General features: G+C 39.8%; 4 protein-coding genes across 8 annotated transcripts; 3 read left to right on the top strand and 1 right to left on the bottom strand.

The window, feature by feature from the left end:
* Positions 1–9: 9 nt before the first annotated feature.
* LOC130690209 (leucine zipper putative tumor suppressor 2-like) lies at positions 10–2,905 on the bottom strand. Its single transcript, XM_059495924.1, has 7 exons — positions 2,651–2,905; positions 2,522–2,589; positions 1,541–2,420; positions 666–746; positions 439–599; positions 209–370; positions 10–141 (listed from the first exon to the last, which is right to left on the bottom strand). Exons 2-7 carry the CDS (start codon positions 2,535–2,537, stop codon positions 32–34), a joined length of 1,410 nt encoding a protein of 469 aa, XP_059351907.1. The 5' UTR covers positions 2,538–2,589; positions 2,651–2,905; the 3' UTR covers positions 10–31.
* A 1,149-nt stretch (positions 2,906–4,054) lies between these two features.
* On the top strand, positions 4,055–7,183 carry LOC130690118 (transmembrane protein 104-like). Its single transcript, XM_057513098.2, has 11 exons — positions 4,055–4,236; positions 4,567–4,665; positions 4,724–4,845; positions 4,966–5,128; positions 5,207–5,392; positions 5,471–5,501; positions 5,572–5,777; positions 5,844–5,937; positions 6,010–6,149; positions 6,224–6,452; positions 6,525–7,183. Exons 2-11 carry the CDS (start codon positions 4,627–4,629, stop codon positions 6,983–6,985), a joined length of 1,671 nt encoding a protein of 556 aa, XP_057369081.1. The 5' UTR covers positions 4,055–4,236; positions 4,567–4,626; the 3' UTR covers positions 6,986–7,183.
* Positions 7,184–7,438: 255 nt separating this feature from the next.
* On the top strand, positions 7,439–14,441 carry LOC130690204 (brefeldin A-inhibited guanine nucleotide-exchange protein 2-like). 5 transcript variants are annotated; one of them, XM_059495915.1, is made up of 22 exons: positions 7,439–7,725; positions 7,792–7,979; positions 8,043–8,189; positions 8,253–8,432; positions 8,492–8,627; positions 8,684–8,972; positions 9,038–9,272; positions 9,331–9,679; positions 9,743–9,875; positions 9,940–10,257; positions 10,331–10,478; positions 10,541–10,649; positions 10,707–11,255; positions 11,333–11,455; positions 11,526–11,653; positions 11,733–12,138; positions 12,211–12,320; positions 12,381–12,510; positions 12,587–13,001; positions 13,070–13,446; positions 13,508–13,893; positions 13,959–14,441. In XM_059495915.1, the coding sequence occupies exons 1-22, from the start codon at positions 7,599–7,601 to the stop codon at positions 14,097–14,099; spliced, it is 5,124 nt and encodes a 1,707-aa protein (XP_059351898.1). In that variant the 5' UTR covers positions 7,439–7,598; the 3' UTR covers positions 14,100–14,441. The 5 variants fall into 5 exon arrangements, with proteins under 5 accessions (XP_059351898.1, XP_059351895.1, XP_059351896.1 ...); XM_059495914.1 differs by having other exon boundaries at positions 7,440–7,725; positions 10,704–11,255; XM_059495912.1 differs by having other exon boundaries at positions 9,331–9,875.
* A 451-nt stretch (positions 14,442–14,892) lies between these two features.
* On the top strand, positions 14,893–16,197 carry LOC130690151 (tRNA (adenine(58)-N(1))-methyltransferase catalytic subunit TRMT61A-like). The gene is made up of 4 exons (XM_057513141.2): positions 14,893–15,352; positions 15,418–15,684; positions 15,745–15,929; positions 15,993–16,197. The coding sequence occupies exons 1-4, from the start codon at positions 14,998–15,000 to the stop codon at positions 16,119–16,121; spliced, it is 936 nt and encodes a 311-aa protein (XP_057369124.1). The 5' UTR covers positions 14,893–14,997; the 3' UTR covers positions 16,122–16,197.
* Positions 16,198–16,202: the final 5 nt, after the last annotated feature.

Below are 16,202 nucleotides of genomic sequence, written 5' to 3'. Positions count from 1 at the left end.
AGACAGAAAATTTTGCTGCAGTACATGAATATCACGTAGTATTATTTTCTGATTCTTTTCCCAGTTTTAAAATAAATTCCAACAAGTACATTTGAACTTGTATCTCTTGAGGGTTGCTGGTTAAGTAAAAACCTGGGACTCCTGTTTAAGATGTAACAATAATTAAAACCCCTAAGATTAAAACTGCACTAAGAGAAAAACAAACTACCAGCTTTTTCAAGTGTGCTTTGCTGGTCAGCCACAACTTGGTCTAACTGAAGTATGAGATTCATATCAGCTTGCTTTAATTCAACTGGGTGGTTGGCTACTTCCATTTTTTCAGCCTCTGTTACAGAGTCAGGTGTTTTTTTTGCCAGGGCTTCCTTCTCAGCTGATACAGTTAGAGATAAGAATTATTAGTTTTTAAAATTTAAATACAGTTGTCATAGGCTCTATCACCTCGATGTCTGTGAAGTAGCTTTAAACGCTGTTGGAGTAGTTGTTTCTCTGTGACCTGTTGTATTTCAGTGAGGCCTTCTACAATCTTAAAGATGGTTTCATTCAAAAGACAGTTGGCCAGACCGGATAGCAGTTCGTACGGCATTCGTTGCTGATATTGTCTAGGACAGAGAGAAACGCAACTTTTTAAAAATATATTGAATAAATATTCCAATCATTTAACTTACAGAGGGAGCTGTCTAGCCATCTCTTGGAGTTGTTCAAGCAAAAAATATAATTTTTGCTGGAGTTCTTCAGCATTTTTCATTCTCCGTCCTAGTTGATACGTTGCTGTAGTAAAAAAGATTTGAAAATACGATTTAAAGACCAATATTCCGAAATGCTAGATATCCGAATTCGTCTGCAAGCAAAATACCAAATAAAACGAGAACCGGTCTCGAATACCATCTGTCGGTAGACTATATTACTTCGTTGGCAAAATCAAATGTGAACGTTCTTGGTTCTTCTGCTAAAACGAATTGGTTAGTTACGTCGTAAGGAGTTCTGCTTGTTAAGGACTTAAGGCCAATTGGCAATAAAAAAAGTATTGCAATTATGGTCAACCCTGCTGTATTCTTTCATGACTATAAGGTTAAAGCTGAACAGGTGGCATTTGTTAGGAAAAACATAATGAAACTGTGTGTAACCGCAAACGGAAATCTGTGATCGTGAACAATGCAAACCATCGAGTGAGATAATCAGTGAAGAAGAAAACAAAATCCTCGACATAAGTAGTGAAACAAAATTGTGAAGCCATAGGTATTTGGTGAAAGCTCGTTAATGCCGATTGGCTTGAGCATTACGGGCTAGTGAAACCTGTCTCCCTTCATTCCGGTAGCCCTCGCCTTTTCATCCATTAAGCGGCGAACTATTGGCGCCAATGAGATTTTGAGCTGCACGTTCAAGATTTTCAACCTTTCGGGCTGCGTCGATCAAAGCCATGTGCTGCAGAAGCGCAATTTCTTCAAGTTTGGCATGTGCAATCTGCTGTTGGAGGGTAACCTAATCAAATTGAACAAAAAAATGTTGATGGAAATGGTTTTTGTTTTGTTTTTAATTTTACTTAACCAGATAAGAATGATTTATTTCTAGCTGCCGACGTTTTTCCTCCAGGTGTTGACGCCGCTCTTCATATCTGCCTCTGCCCATTGAAATTTTTTGCTCCACCTCCAGTTGAGCTCTTTGTCTTTTAGCGTTCAACAGTTCGGCGTCCTTAGCCTCTGAAAGTGCACGGTTATTAACTTGGTTCAATTCTTCCAATTCATGTTGTAAAATGTTGATTCGTTCCTCCTCCTCAGGTAAATTCGAGACGGAGATGGACGCTTCGTCGTCAGAAGAGCAACTACCATCGTCTTCCTCATTCAAAGCTTTAGCCGTTGCGTATTCGAGCTTACGACGACAAATACTGAGTTGAAGTTCCCTTAATGCGCACTCGGTTTCGAAACGTTTAGTACGAGTAGCTTTAGCCGTGGCTGCTTTAAGAACTGATTCCTCGCTGCTGTTGATAGCGGAGGTTCGACACTGGGCCAGCTCTTCTTCGAGGCGACTAATAAATTGTTCTAAAACCATCAACTCGGTGACCTCGCTTTCGGAAGACAGTTCCTTGTTAGCTCGTTCAAGCTGGAGCACTTCATCCTCTAGTCTAGATAATGTCTGCCGGCTGGCATCTAATTGTTCCTCGGATTGCCTGGCCTCGTCTTCCAGGGACTGAGACGATAACTGAATAGATGATGGCCAATTGGCCCCTCTGATTCCGTTGAATGTCAATTGCAAACTGAAGCTGCTTATACCCAACTGATTTCGGTTGGTGTTTTCGTTACTGTCGGAAGAAAACTCCTGCTGTGACTGGAATTGGGCCTGATTGTCACTTGGATTTAGCAATTCTGGAATAAAGATTGGTATTGGCGTCATGTAGTCTGATACGTCATCCATCATAGAGTCTTCTTTCCAAAAACGAAAAGGAAAATTACTCAAAGAAAATCAAACAAAGGCAGTTTTTTTTTAAATTAGTCACTGCGTGACAACGGTGTCCGCTGGTACATACCTGACAACGTCAACATAATGTGGGGCCTAGGTAAACAATAGTCAGCACTCAAATAATACAGCCTGTGTCTAGAAAGCTAAAATTGAAATTCTTTTTTTGTTTTCTTCACAATTTGAGTGTTATGCCTACGTTTTTTATTTTCTAGTTGAGATCGGAAAACACATTCAAATTGCGACAAATGATTACGCAGTTACGTGTATACACTTTCGAACGCGCCTCCTTCAGTTCTCAGCCAAGGAGCCGAATCTACACGAACCGCAAACCGATAATGAAGTGACAAGTCCCACTGGAAACCTGTATGTAAATATAAAGGCGCTGGGTGTTTATGTCCAAAGATCACAAGCTTGGCTTTTACACTATAAATGTTATCTTTATTCACCAGATTGCCGTATCGGTCGCTTTCGTTTATACACAAATGACTTTTTGGTGGAATAGTTCAAAACAATCAGGCATGATATGTTGAATAGGAAACTGGATTGGTGGTTAACCACATCCTCAGAACAGGACAAGTCAAAACTTTCTTGCGCTTCCTCTACGGTAAAGACAGCACTATGTTTTTGTTTTAAAAATTATTTGTTCAAATTTAGGCCAACGCTGAGAAGTCCGGGTTTCATCACTCTACTAGAACCAGAACTCCAGAAAAAGAAAACACGTATATCCAACATAACTGGACGAGCCAACAATGCACACCTTTTTTTGTTCAGAACCTTTGCCAACTCTGCCAACAAAAAAAGCAATTCATAACCATATGGTTGCACAACACGTTCCACGATATAGCGTCATAAAGCGTAGTATGGTCGATGGGTTGTCATAGCGACCGTTTGTTTGTCGTGGAGTACTTTCGACCGAACGACGGGTTACTCCATGGGAAATCACATAGTGATTTTGATAAGCGTTTCTCGAGTTGGAGAATAGCAGAGACACCTGCTTTTATATGCTATGCAATTAACGTGACGAAGAAATAGGAGAAAATCGATTGTTAAAAGTTTCTATTCGTGTTTAAATTCATAGAACAGATGGAAGCGAAAGTTCACAGTAAAGGCAGAACCTAATTATAAGAGGTGTGCGTTACAACCTGAATAACAGCATCGTCACGCAGTTACATGAAATTCTATTATAATCAATCTATGAGCCATATAAATTTAATACTGTTCACACCCATCAACTTCATGTTAACAAGGTAGCTAAAACACATTAAATATATTGGTATGCCGGTTGGGCAACCCTTCCAATTCAGGGTGTAGCAGACCCGCAGATTCTTATCGGCAAACGAATATATATGAGATTTGGCATTTAAACATATTTTACAATTCGCAGGAAATATATGTAATCAGTAAATCTAGACTGCTATATGTAGTTATCCTTTGTCGGAAGTCGATAAACTAATCAGCAATGAAGATTTGTTACGTGAGCTCTTTAAAAACGAATGGCAACCTCGAACGGGCTTGTCATTTTTCTTTATTTTTTTGTTTGCTTGCTGCTAAACATAAAATCTACGAAATCTTATCGTGTGTGATAGCTATGGTTTTATCCGCTGAGGTTTCGAATAGTGTTCGGAGTGTAACTTGAGAAGTTTTTGTCCAACCACAAGTATTCCTCCCCTTTATTTTGGTTACATTTTTTGCACTGACTTCAGTCTCAAACTCATTATCCTGTGACATAGTCGCTGCCCGATACGCTTGTTTACCTCGTAGAACTTCACAAATGACACGAAAGTATCTTAATTTCTACTTAAGATAGACTCTTAATCATTCATTAGTGTTTTTTCATATTAAATTACTAGCTTTTGTGTCCAATTCTGAAAATTCAAAAACTTATTTTTTTTACTAAAAAATAGTTGTAATATTAATTTATCATCAAGTATCATTGTTTCCCTAATGTGTATATTATGCATGCTTAACTTTTCACTACACAATAAGATGCTTCTAAGAATTTACTTAACTGTTTTCCACAGTAGTTATTCATTCTATTATGAACCACTGACTTTTGAAAGTAAATTTCATTGTAATAGTCTATTAATGGTTTTATTCATGTTTTATACTTAGGTAATGCTACGAGAAGCACCTTGAAGTTGTTTTCATCTGAACACAACAGTAGAAATTGAAATGGCAAGAGATTCGGAAACCTCAACATACCCACCATCTGTAAAAGAAAAAAAGATTTGCAATTAAGAACTCTATTTAACCAAAGTTTTTTTTACAGATAGGATTGATATATGTTTTCAATTTGATAGTTGGCACTGGAGCTTTGACTTTGCCTGCTGCATTTTCAAATGCAGGATGGATCATTAGTCTTTGTGTTATTCTAGCACTGTCAGCTATCAGGTCAGGCCTTAGTAAAGTTTTTCTTAAAATGGTTGGATATAATTTGGAACTGTCAATCCAATATCAAGAATATTAGTAGTTATGTAATCGTTTGCCAATAACCGTATGTTTTGTATTCAGTTACATGACTTTAACTTTCGTCGTGGAATCTATGGCCGCAGCAAATGCCATTGCACGGAATAAGCGAGCTAAATTGTTGAGCAAGAAAGAAAGTATGGAACGTTTGAATTCTGGCCAAGAGGATTCGGACTCATCTGCATCATCATCACCAACCAAAAGTCTGGTACTGAATACAGAATTTGGCCTAGCGTTTGGTCAATTATTTATCTTATATTTGGCTTTTAAAATGTGCTTGACGTAGCTAGAGAGGGTTAAAGTGCGAAAAAAGCGCACTTCGCACCGTAATCCTAACTTATATTCCGCAATTATGCAATCCGAAGATGATGATCACATCCAATCTTCTGCCATAAATGGGACGTCAGACATGGTATTACTCTCTCCGCAAAACGATTTGGAAGAGTGTGACATTAAGGAAACCATTGAAATGGTAAAAGTCGTATTTCAGTAGCCTAATTAAAAAAAAGAAAAAAAAAAAAAAATACAATTTAAATAAATCTATTTGCAGGGCAAATTGGCTAGCATGTTCTTCAACAGTGGTAAGTGAACATTGTGTAGCGTACAGTATGAAAGAAATATTTTTACAAACTTATTTTTTCAAACATGTAGCTGGTTCAGTGTTATTCTTCGTTTGCATCACGATTTATTTATACGGTGACTTGGCAATATACGGAGCTGCAGTGGGAAAATCTCTTCGTGACACTGCGTGTACTTATTTTCCAATCGATTTGCCTTGTAATGAAACGCTCAACGGCACCGTTGCCTGCTGGGAAGGATATGATCTTAGCCGCGACAATGCCTATCGCATTTTTTTGGTATGCCATTCACGTTGTGTTTCCTAATTTCAAATTTTTATTACGCATATGTGATTTGATTGACAGAGTATTTTTGTAACTGTGATTGGAGCATTCGGGTTTTTCAATGTTCAGAAAACATTATTTCTCCAAATTCTGACTGGCATCGTACGCTGGACTGGTAAGGCTACTTTCTGTATCGCGGAAAATTTTACTTTTGCGCTTGATAAAATCCCTAATCTTATATTTTTAGCTTTCATTGCAATGATCGTGTTAGCCTGTATACGACTGCTCAGTTCACCAAAGCAAGACCAGGGCCATCCGTCTGTTGCCAATGTAAATGGCCTGCCTAATCTGTTTGGCGCCTGTGTCTATTCTTTCATGTGCCATCACGTAAATTTTCAAAATTAATCGTCATTTTCTTTGCCTGGTATATCAACTATTCCTGTTTTACATAAAACTCCTAGTCTTTACCGTCTTTGGTGACACCCATCTCTCCCAAACGTGGCCTTTACAAACTACTGGCGTTAGATTATACATTGATTGCTGGATTCTATCTCTTGCTTGGATTTACGGGCATATTTGCATTCCCTCATCTGGAGGATCTCTATACCCTAAATTTTATTCCTAATCGTTGTCCGCACGGCCCGTCCGGCAATCTTACCGCTACCGTTCTTGCTGTCGTCGTGCCCGAAGGTTTGATAAACTGTCTTATCACATTTTTTTTTTCCAGTTAAGCATGCTGTAATAATTTAATATTATATTTAGAAGCAGTCTCCATGGCTCAACAAATTCTTTTCTATTTTCTGACGCTGTTTCCCGTTTTTACACTTAGTACATCTTTTCCTATTATTACCATAACTTTACGCAATAATCTGAAACAACTGTTTTTACGTAACGATGAAGCCGACTACAGTTTTTTTGTTCGTCGGTTGCTTTTCCCGCTCTTGGCTCTGATTCCTCCGACTGTGTTAGCGATCGTCACGAGCGATATTTCATTTCTGGTAGGAATTACGGGTTCATATGCCGGTGCTGGAGTGCAGTATGTTATTCCCGCTCTGTTAGCCTTCTATGCTCGTAGGGAGCTGAAGAAAGAATTCCCTCAAGACCAAGTACGCAACGTATTTGCATCACCGTTCAAGCATGTATGTTTTATATTGTTCGTCTTGCTTTGGGCCGGTGCCAGTATCGGTTTCGTCACCTATAATCATGTGATGGCTAACAAATAGTTTTCGGTTTACAATTGTTTTTTTTCCTACCAAAAGTGCGCTTATCATTCTGACTTGATCTATGGGTATGTTGACGCCACACGGCATCTCCAGTCATTGAAAAAGATTGCTCCATTCTGTAATATTTTCATGTGTGATCACGTCATAGATGTCAGACCCCAATACACTGTTTTCTTAAATAAATCAAGCTTCAAAGAATGTATGGTGTTTCATGGGAGGTGGGAGCAAATCAAGAAAGGTTCTTACTTGTTTATCAACCAGCCATGTAAATTCCAAAAAGAACGGGCGGGTTTTAATTTTTTTTTTTTTTACATAAAACGGATTTAAAGGGGACGAGAACCGAGGAACGGTCGGACAGAGACAGAGGGGGCGGAGGGACGTCTGCAAAATAGCCAAATACGTATATATGGCATCCTTGTATGAGAGTTGATGACAAGACACGTCAAAAACAGCTGTTTAGACCTGGTCTAACACTGATTGTATATTCCTCTAGTGATGTGTCGTTTTTCTTAATAGGAATATTGTTGCAAACGTGTACATTTTCATCCACGAGCGTGAGTGCTGTTGGGTTATAGTTATGAAATAATAATGTCTCATTTGTGGCCGTGAAATCATGCGCATCCTTTCCGGGGATCTCAGCAAAATGTTTATTGTTAAAGGTTTGGAAAAGATTCTCGCCGACAAGGATGTCAAACGAAGCCATTTGGCTCAGTTGAGAAAAGCTTGTGAAACTGCACTTGGTATGGTGGAAATATTGAAATTCACAAATCATCACTGTCTAGTCTGATATCACTTTTACACATTAGAGGACATACAAGAGGAATTAAAACATGAAGAAACTGAGAAGAGCACAGGTAGCACTTCAGCTGCTCTTCCACTCCCCCGAAATTATTCTGCAAATGTTATCAATGCAGAAAAGCATTACTTGCCTTTTGAATTAGCTTGCCAATGCTCAGTTCCAAGGGTTGTTGTAATTGCATTAGATTGCTTGCAGGTAGTATATACTTGTAATCTGATTGTGACATTTTGTTGTTCTATCGGGTTCTATTTTTTTCAGAAACTTATTGCATATGGCCATCTGAGTGGAACATCTCTTGATCCACATAATCCACAGCGGAGACTCATAGACAGGGTTGTTGCAACTATATGCGCCTGCTTCACAGGGACACCTACAGAAGAAAGTGTTCAATTGCAAATTATTAAAGTAAGTTTGGGTCATAGTATTATGTGATGACTGCATATTTACATGCTGCTATATTTTGAATAGGCCTTATTAACAGTAGTCACATCTCAACATGTGGAAATCCATGAAGGGACCCTACTTCTGGCTGTCCGAACCTGCTACAACATTTATCTGGCTAGCAAAAATTTAATTAATCAAACAACAGCCAAGGCAACATTAACACAAATGTTAAATGTCATTTTCATGAGAATGGAAAATCAGGCTGTAAGTGATTTTAACTAGACGCGTATGTGATGTTTAACCGCTTATTAACCTTATTTTAGATTGAAGAAGAAACAACATTCTCAAATCCGGAAAACCACGTTGAACCTGCTGACGTACTGAAAAGGGAAGCTAAACTAGAAGCCCTCGAAATAGTTTCCATAATTGTTGATGACATCATTGCAACAGCTGTCAATGGTTTTTTAAATCTTTCACCTTGCCAAAAAATCATTAGTAATTCTTTATTTCTTAAGATGCGAGTACAGAAAAAGAAATTGAAGGTGACACTCAAAGTGAAGGGGGGCAAAGCAACGGTGGACCTACACCTTCGATCGTTTCCGTCTCTTCGTCATCGCTGCCTCGAGTACCCTCGCAAGATAGTGTTGACACAATTGGTGGAACCAGTTCCAGTGGTGGTGATTTAGAACCAATTGGAACTTCCAATAGTTTCTCGCATGTATTACAAAAAGACGCTTACCTGGTTTTCCGTTCGCTATGTCGACTGGCCATGAAACCTCTGCCCGATGGCATTCCAGATCCGAAGTATGGATTTTGAATTGCATATACTTGGATGAACCAGTATGTTAATCCGATGATTTTTCCCATAGATCTCACGAGCTGCGATCCAAGCTCTTGTCTCTGCAGCTTCTCTTATCTGTGGTGCAAAATGCCGGTCCTGTTTTCCGAGAGCACCCCGTTTTTCTTTCCGTAGTCCGGCAGTGCCTATGCGTAGCTCTAAGCCGTGACGGAGCCTCTAGCGTTACCGAAGTGGCTGAGCTTTCTTTAGCTCTCTTCCTGGCTTTACTAAACAACTTTAAAGCCCAACTTAAAAAACAAATAGAGGTATGTGTGTTTTTGTTCGTTTCCGACTAAAATTAATTCCCTCACTGTTCGATTGTAGGTATTTTTCCGCGAAATTTTTCTGAATATTCTTGAAAATCCTGGTTCAACGTTTGATCACCATTGGTTAGTAATGCAAGCCTTAACGCGCATTTGTGCTGATGCGCAGAGCGTGGTAGACCTATATGTTAACTATGATTGCGATCTGTCGGCCGCCAACATCTTTGAGCGATTGGTTAATGTGCTTTCGAAGATCGCACAAGGGCGGCACGTCGTTGACTTGAGGACGACGCCAATACAAGAAAAGGCTTTGCGCATAAAAGGCCTCGAATGTCTTGTGACGATATTGAAATGTATGGTTGAATGGAGTCGTGAGCTCTACGTCAATCCTAATGCGCATTCTAATATTGGTACGTATTTTTTAAAGAATATTCTTTCAAAATTGTTGCTTTTGATGCATTTTTGTTTATTAGATGCCGAGAAGATGAAGGAGAACAATACCGAAGAAAATGAAGGCCATGGCTACGTGAATGGCACATTGACAACACCGAAACAGTTTGAAGCCATTAAACAACAAAAGGAGATATGGGAACAGGGGATTGTGATGTAATTCTCTACATTGTGCTATGTCACGGAGAAAGTGAGTTGATTTTTTCTATTTTCGTTGCAGGTTCAATCGAAAGCCCAGGAGAGGGTTGCAATACTTGCAGTCGCAAAAACTTCTTGGAGAAGAAGCAGTTGATGTTGCTCGATTCTTGGTGACGGAAGAGCGCTTGGATAAAACAGTGGTTGGCGACTTTCTTGGTGATCCGGACAAGTTTAATAAGGAAGTTATGTACGCTTACGTTGACCAACTGGATTTCAACGAAAAAGATTTCGTCAGCGCCCTCCGTCATTTCTTGGAAGGTTTTCGACTTCCTGGTGAAGCGCAAAAGATTGATCGGCTTATGGAAAAGTTTGCCGCTCGCTACTGTGAATGCAATTCAAGGTGTGTTCATTTTTAGCGTTTGAAAAGCATGTTCCTATTACTTATGTTTTTGCGAATTTTTTACGTTTGACAGTCTTAGACTTTTCGCTAGCGCTGATGCTCCTTATGTGCTAGCATATTCAATCATAATGCTAACAACAGACCTTCATTCACCCCAAGTTAAGAACAAGATGACTAAAGAACAATTCATCAAAAACAATCGAGGCATCAACGATTCAAAGGTGTCTAATCGAAGCCGTGTGTTTTCTCTACCCACCATTATCATCATGTTTGTTAACTTTAGGATCTTCCCGAAGAATACCTCAGCCAGATTTACGATGAGATTGCTGGAAATGAGATCAAGATGAAGGCACATTCGTCTAGTGCTTTAGGCAACAAAGTCAGCAAACCAGGTAGAAGTTAGCCATTGAGAATTTAGTTGTCTCTGATGTCTTATAGTAATATAGCAGGAGTAGCGAATGAAAAAAAACGGCGCCTCCTCTGGAACATGGAAATGGAAGCTTTGTCGTCAACAGCCCGGCAACTAATGGAATCTGTGAGTCACGTGCATTCACCGTTCACATCGGCCACGCACTCGGAACACGTTCGACCCATGTTCAAAGTGGCATGGACACCTTTCCTTGCTTCGTTCAGTGTTGGTCTTCAAGACTGTGACGATCTGGAAGTGTCTACCCTCTGTCTAGACGGCATCCGCTGCGCTATCCGCATAGCGTGTATTTTCCATATGGCTTTAGAACGGGACGCTTTCATACAAGCCCTGGCACGATTCACACTGCTAACAGCCAACTCGCCGATCACCGAGATAAAATCAAAGAATATTGACACGATCAAGACACTTATCACTGTTGCGCATACGGACGGCAACTACTTGGGTCACTCATGGCTCGACATCCTCAAATGTATCAGCCAGCTAGAGTTGGCCCAGCTAATTGGTACTGGTGTTCGTCCGCAGTTTATTACCGGAACTCCAACTACCCCAACAGGTGGCAATTTAACCGGTAAAACTGGTTTTACTCTCGGTATGCTTTTGTCTTGTCCCTACATGTGCCTAAGTTTGTTTGTGTTCCTTGTCAAGGCAACAATTTGAATCTGAATTTGGTCGCGATGAACTTGAATTTGAATTTGCCAGGTATCTCCACTTCGGGCAGTAATCTACATCTTTCTGACTTACCTAGTGTCAGTATCAACTCGCTCGAACGTAAGCAATTTTGAATATCTTGTTTTGATATATAGTCACTTGCTACAGCGTTTGCTATTTCGGAATGCAGCCAGTGTCAAAGAGTCAATCGGAGAAACCATTTCCCAAAGTGTGGTGGTTGCAGTTGATCGGATCTTTACAGGTTCCACTAGATTGGATGGAAACGCGATCGTCGACTTCGTCCGCGCCCTATGCCAGGTAAATTCTATTGATCATTTTCAAGGTGCGCTTATGAGGTACGAAAATGATTTTTTTCTTTCCCAACTCTATTTCTCAGATCTCGCTAGAGGAGTTGGCTCACACAACTCAACCTCGTATGTTCAGTTTGCAGAAGATCGTTGAAATCTCCTATTACAACATGGGACGCATTCGTCTGCAATGGTCGCGTATTTGGGAGGTCCTGGGCGATCACTTCAATAAAGTGGGCACGAGTAGCAACGAGAACATCGCTTTCTTCGCAGTCGACTCACTGCGGCAACTAGCAATGAAATTCATCGAGAAAGGAGAGCTGGCAAATTTCCGATTCCAAAAAGATTTTCTGAGACCATTCGAACACATCATGAAACGTAATCGTTCACCCACGATTCGTGATATGGTAGTTCGTTGTGTCACGCAGATGGTACACAGTCAATCAGACAATATCAAGTCAGGATGGAAGAATATATTCTGCGTCTTTCTACTGGGTAATATTGTCGATAACACTTCTTTAATTAAACCTCAACATACAATAAAATAACCGCTCTTGTTCCCTTTAGCTGCATCGGACACTGACGAAGCAATTGTAGAACTTGCTTTCCAGACTATAAACAAAGTAGTTACAGAACTTTATGTGACTAACATGTCGGCAATGATCGATAGCTTTCAGGTAAGTTGATCAGGAGTACTATTTTTCTAAACAGTTTTTCCAATGTTTTATTGCCGACAGGATTGCGTCAAGTGCCTAAGTGAATTCGCCTGCAATCCACTTTATCCAGATACCAATATGGAGGCTATTCGCCTCATAAGGCTGTGCGGGCGACACGTTGCTGATCAACCAGCTCTGTTCCGTGATGGAGGTAAACAAGAAAGCTTGTGTCTGCCTTTCTTATGTGTCCATTTGAAAATGTATTTATCATTTTCTTTTAAAACAAGGGGCTCAACTTGCTGATGAAATGGTCAACAGCCAATTGACCTCTGCTGTAACCAACTTAGGCTTAATTCCAGAAGAGGAACGTCTATGGGTTCGTGGTTGGTTTCCGATTTTGTTCGAGTTAAGCTGTATTATCGGACGTTGCAAACTGGACGTGCGTACTCGTGCTCTTACGGTTCTCTTCGAAATGGCTAAGCAATATGGCTCAACGTTTCGATCCCACTGGTGGAAGGATCTGTTTAAAGTTATATTTCGAATCTTCAATCAATCGAAATTGCCGGATCAGTTGTCCGAAAAATCTGACTGGTTAACTACTACATGCAATCATGCTCTGTATGCCATGGTTGATGTTATCACGCAGTATTTTGATTTGATTGGTTCTCTGCTAATGGATGATTTTATCGCCCAGCTGTTATGGTAACTATTGGCTATTTATTTTGCTTCCTCGTGGTCTCATAGTGTGCAATCTCTGTTGGAAAACATAGGTGTGTAACCCAGGAAAATGAGCAACTTGCGCGCTCTGGTGTGAATTGCTTAGAAAATCTTGTAATTAGCAATGGTCCAAAACTAGGAGATGATTCCTGGTTACGCATCTGCGGCTGCGTTGATGATATATTCCATCTGACATTACCTGATGCACTATTGACGTGGAGTCCCCATTCGGCGCCTACCGAGGCGGACAATGGACTTAAAGATACACAGCGGCTCTTTAATGGGCTATTAGTCCAGTGTCAAGTACAGTTAGAATTAATCCACACCATCGACAACATAGTCTTTTTCCCATCGACGACCCGTAAAGAGGATGCGGACTTGCTTGCCTCTGCTAAAAGCATTTCGGCTAGCCAAAGAGATCTTGATCTCGGTATTGCATGGACATTTTTTGTGTTTAAATACTTTTCTATAATTTTGAATGTTTTTTTAAGACCAAGGAATGTTTCAATTCATGTCGACGGAGCACCTGTTACTCATGGTTGATTGTCTGGCGAAATCACATAATTTTGCACGGCAGTTCAACACCAATTCAACACAGAGAAACGTTTTATGGAAAGCGGGTTTCCGAGGATCTGTCCGACCAAACCTACTAAAACAAGAAACACAAAGTCTTGCTTGTGCAATGCGAATCCTTTTCCGTCTTTACCACGACGAAGGGCGACAAAATGAATGGACTATGGTCGCGGATAAGCTAACACATTTGGGAAAGGACGCCCTGGAGTACTACGTTACTCTCGAGACTGAGAGTCATCGAGATGCGTGGTCGCCCCTCATGCTTCTTTTCCTTTGGAAGATTAATCAACTGTCAGACGAAAAGGTAATGAAAGTTAATGAGACGAAAATAGCATGTTGACATTGATTCAAACTATTTCAAAAATTTAGTTTAAAACGCACGTTAGCAGTTGGCATCAACTTCTTTGTGAGCTGGTATCTTTCGAACTGAAACCAGAACTGCGTTCATTGCTTAGAAAAATTTTTCTCAAAGTTGGTCAAGTATTCCGAGTCGTTGCTGCTGCTCCATGAATATTTATGCATCTATTAGGTGTTGTTTAGTACTTTGAAAATTTATACCCCTAGTTGCTCCTCCATATGTAAACCTCCAGTTCTGTATCGAGTGATCACTTCACCGTCCTTGGTCAAGAAAAAAGAAATTTGAAGTTATCCAGAATGTTAAACCAGAGCTCACCGTCTCTGAATCTTACTATTGTTTTATCTGCTATAAGTTACCTTGGATTCACGGCTCAAATCCCCTATGGTAAAGCGATCCCTTCATCGAAGTTGCCTTCGTTTGACGCAACTTTACGCCTCACAAAGCCATGATAACCTGGGAAACTATAAAATAAACTTTCATCATTAGTTTAAGAATCGTGGTTCACTTCATTGATCAAGATTCAAAAGTAATTCCAGTTAACCTAAGCGCTATGGGTATGAGTTACGCCACTAAATTAAGCTTTTGCGAAATGCTACCCAAATGAAAAACAATCGGTAAAAATTAATTGAAAATAGAAATCTTAAACAAAAAAACATGCATATAATCGCCGAATTATTACTATTTTTTGACGATCATCAAAAGTGGAGCAGACGATTATCGCCCAAGAAATTTTCGATTGGCAAGCGGTAAGTCTGATGGGTCGTACGTACAGTACACAGGGGTTTTCCAAAATGTAGTACCGTAAGAATCACTCCTCCCCTCAGAGAAGGGATGAGGTTATTCCACGGTGTTTTCCATGGTGTTTTCCACGATATATCAACCATTAGTTGGCGAAAACGGTTTACTGAGTCACTAATACTAAACCACTGTAATAGTATCGTGTAGGCCATGGTTCCGAAGGAAAAAACTTGTTAGTTGTCATTTGACCCACGTGTTAGTACGTGATTAAATTTAAAACATTTCTGTTAGTGTAATAATCGAGGAAAGAAGATGAGTTTCGCGAAGACCAAAGATACTGTTGAAGACGGAGATACCGTTATTATATATGTAAATCCACAAGCGATGTATACTATACAGGTAAAACCTTTAATTGCCTCCAAAAAAGGTGAAATGGTCGAAAATGTTTTTCAAACTGCGTATGGTGCCCTGAAAGTTCAAGATCTTGTGGGAAAAAAGTTTGGACATAAAGTGCAATTTTCAAGAGGATGGGGTTACCTTCTACATCCAACACCAGAACTCTGGACGTTAAACCTTCCCCATCGAACACAAATTTTGTACACACCTGACATCAGCTTGATTGTAATGCAGCTGGATTTAAAAGCTGGCTCAATTGTTGTTGAATCAGGTATTTTTCAGTTGTTGCAATAAGCAAATAATCATAAAGTAATTTGAAGTGTTGGTATTTTACAGGAACTGGCAGTGGATCCCTTTCGCATGCTATCATAAGAGCTATTGCTCCTACAGGTCATCTGCATACATTTGATTTTCATCAACAGAGAGTTGAGATTGTGACAAAAGAGTTTTCAGACCATGGCTTGGAAAAATTTGTTACGGCAAAACAGAGAGATGCATGTAAAGATGGTTTTGATTTGGAAGACACAGCTGATGCTGTCTTTTTAGATCTCCCCAACCCATGGCTTGCAATTTCACATGCAGTTAAAGCTTTAAAAAATTCTGGTAATTGGTTTGGTTTGTTCCAATTTGACATTTGATTTGGTGACCTTTTTATGTGGTCAGGTGGAAGAATATGCACCTTTTCCCCATGCATTGAGCAAACTCAAAAAACCTGTGAAGCCCTAGTGGCTAATGGTTTTAAATGTATAGAAACAATGGAATGCTTACAGAGAGAATTTCAAGTAAAGAACATTACCCTTCCTGATGTAGATGACTATAATTTTTCCTTTTCTCAAACAACAGACAAAGTAAGTCTTCATGGATTCATATAGATATCAGTTTCTATTATTTTTATTTTTTTTTTATTACAGGGCTGTGAAGGGAATGTGAAGAAAGAAGGTCGTAAATTTCGAGCACTACTCCCGGCTTTGCAAATGGCTGGGCATACTGGCTATCTAACGTTCGCGACGTGGCCGCGACAGTCGAATATACAAATTTAGCTTGTAAGAAGAACTGCAAATGATGTCTTGGAATACATCATTCATCATTGCCCAAATAACCTTTGGTTTTACTTTTGACTT

The sequence above is a fragment of the Daphnia carinata genome, chromosome 6 (assembly GCF_022539665.2).
Source record: "Daphnia carinata strain CSIRO-1 chromosome 6, CSIRO_AGI_Dcar_HiC_V3, whole genome shotgun sequence".
Taxonomy (NCBI): Eukaryota; Metazoa; Arthropoda; class Branchiopoda; order Diplostraca; family Daphniidae; genus Daphnia; species Daphnia carinata.
This window is presented reverse-complemented; position numbering and strand designations above follow the sequence as displayed.

What these genes read in the sequence shown, in the direction of transcription:
- LOC130690209 (XM_059495924.1), bottom strand. An exon ending in AATCATTCTTATCTGGTTAA is followed by an intron (nt 747 to 1,540) that starts GTAAAATTAAAA and finishes ACTAGGACGGAG; the next exon opens with AATGAAAAATGCTGAAGAAC. An exon ending in GCTACTTCACAGACATCGAG is followed by an intron (nt 371 to 438) that starts GTGATAGAGCCT and finishes TAACTGTATCAG; the next exon opens with CTGAGAAGGAAGCCCTGGCA.
- LOC130690118 (XM_057513098.2), top strand. Translation starts at nt 4,627, where the DNA reads ATGGCAAGAGATTCGGAAACCTCAACATACCCACCATCT. An exon ending in CATCACCAACCAAAAGTCTG is followed by an intron (nt 5,129 to 5,206) that starts GTACTGAATACA and finishes TGCTTGACGTAG; the next exon opens with CTAGAGAGGGTTAAAGTGCG. An exon ending in ATGCCTATCGCATTTTTTTG is followed by an intron (nt 5,778 to 5,843) that starts GTATGCCATTCA and finishes TTTGATTGACAG; the next exon opens with AGTATTTTTGTAACTGTGAT.
- LOC130690204 (XM_057513214.2), top strand. Translation starts at nt 7,599, where the DNA reads ATGCGCATCCTTTCCGGGGATCTCAGCAAAATGTTTATTGTTAAAGGT. An exon ending in GATGGCATTCCAGATCCGAA is followed by an intron (nt 8,973 to 9,037) that starts GTATGGATTTTG and finishes TTTTTCCCATAG; the next exon opens with ATCTCACGAGCTGCGATCCA. An exon ending in CAACAAAGTCAGCAAACCAG is followed by an intron (nt 10,650 to 10,703) that starts GTAGAAGTTAGC and finishes ATAGTAATATAG; the next exon opens with CAGGAGTAGCGAATGAAAAA.
- LOC130690151 (XM_057513141.2), top strand. Translation starts at nt 14,998, where the DNA reads ATGAGTTTCGCGAAGACCAAAGATACTGTTGAAGACGGAGATACCGTT. An exon ending in CTCAATTGTTGTTGAATCAG is followed by an intron (nt 15,353 to 15,417) that starts GTATTTTTCAGT and finishes GGTATTTTACAG; the next exon opens with GAACTGGCAGTGGATCCCTT. An exon ending in TTTCTCAAACAACAGACAAA is followed by an intron (nt 15,930 to 15,992) that starts GTAAGTCTTCAT and finishes TTTTTATTACAG; the next exon opens with GGCTGTGAAGGGAATGTGAA.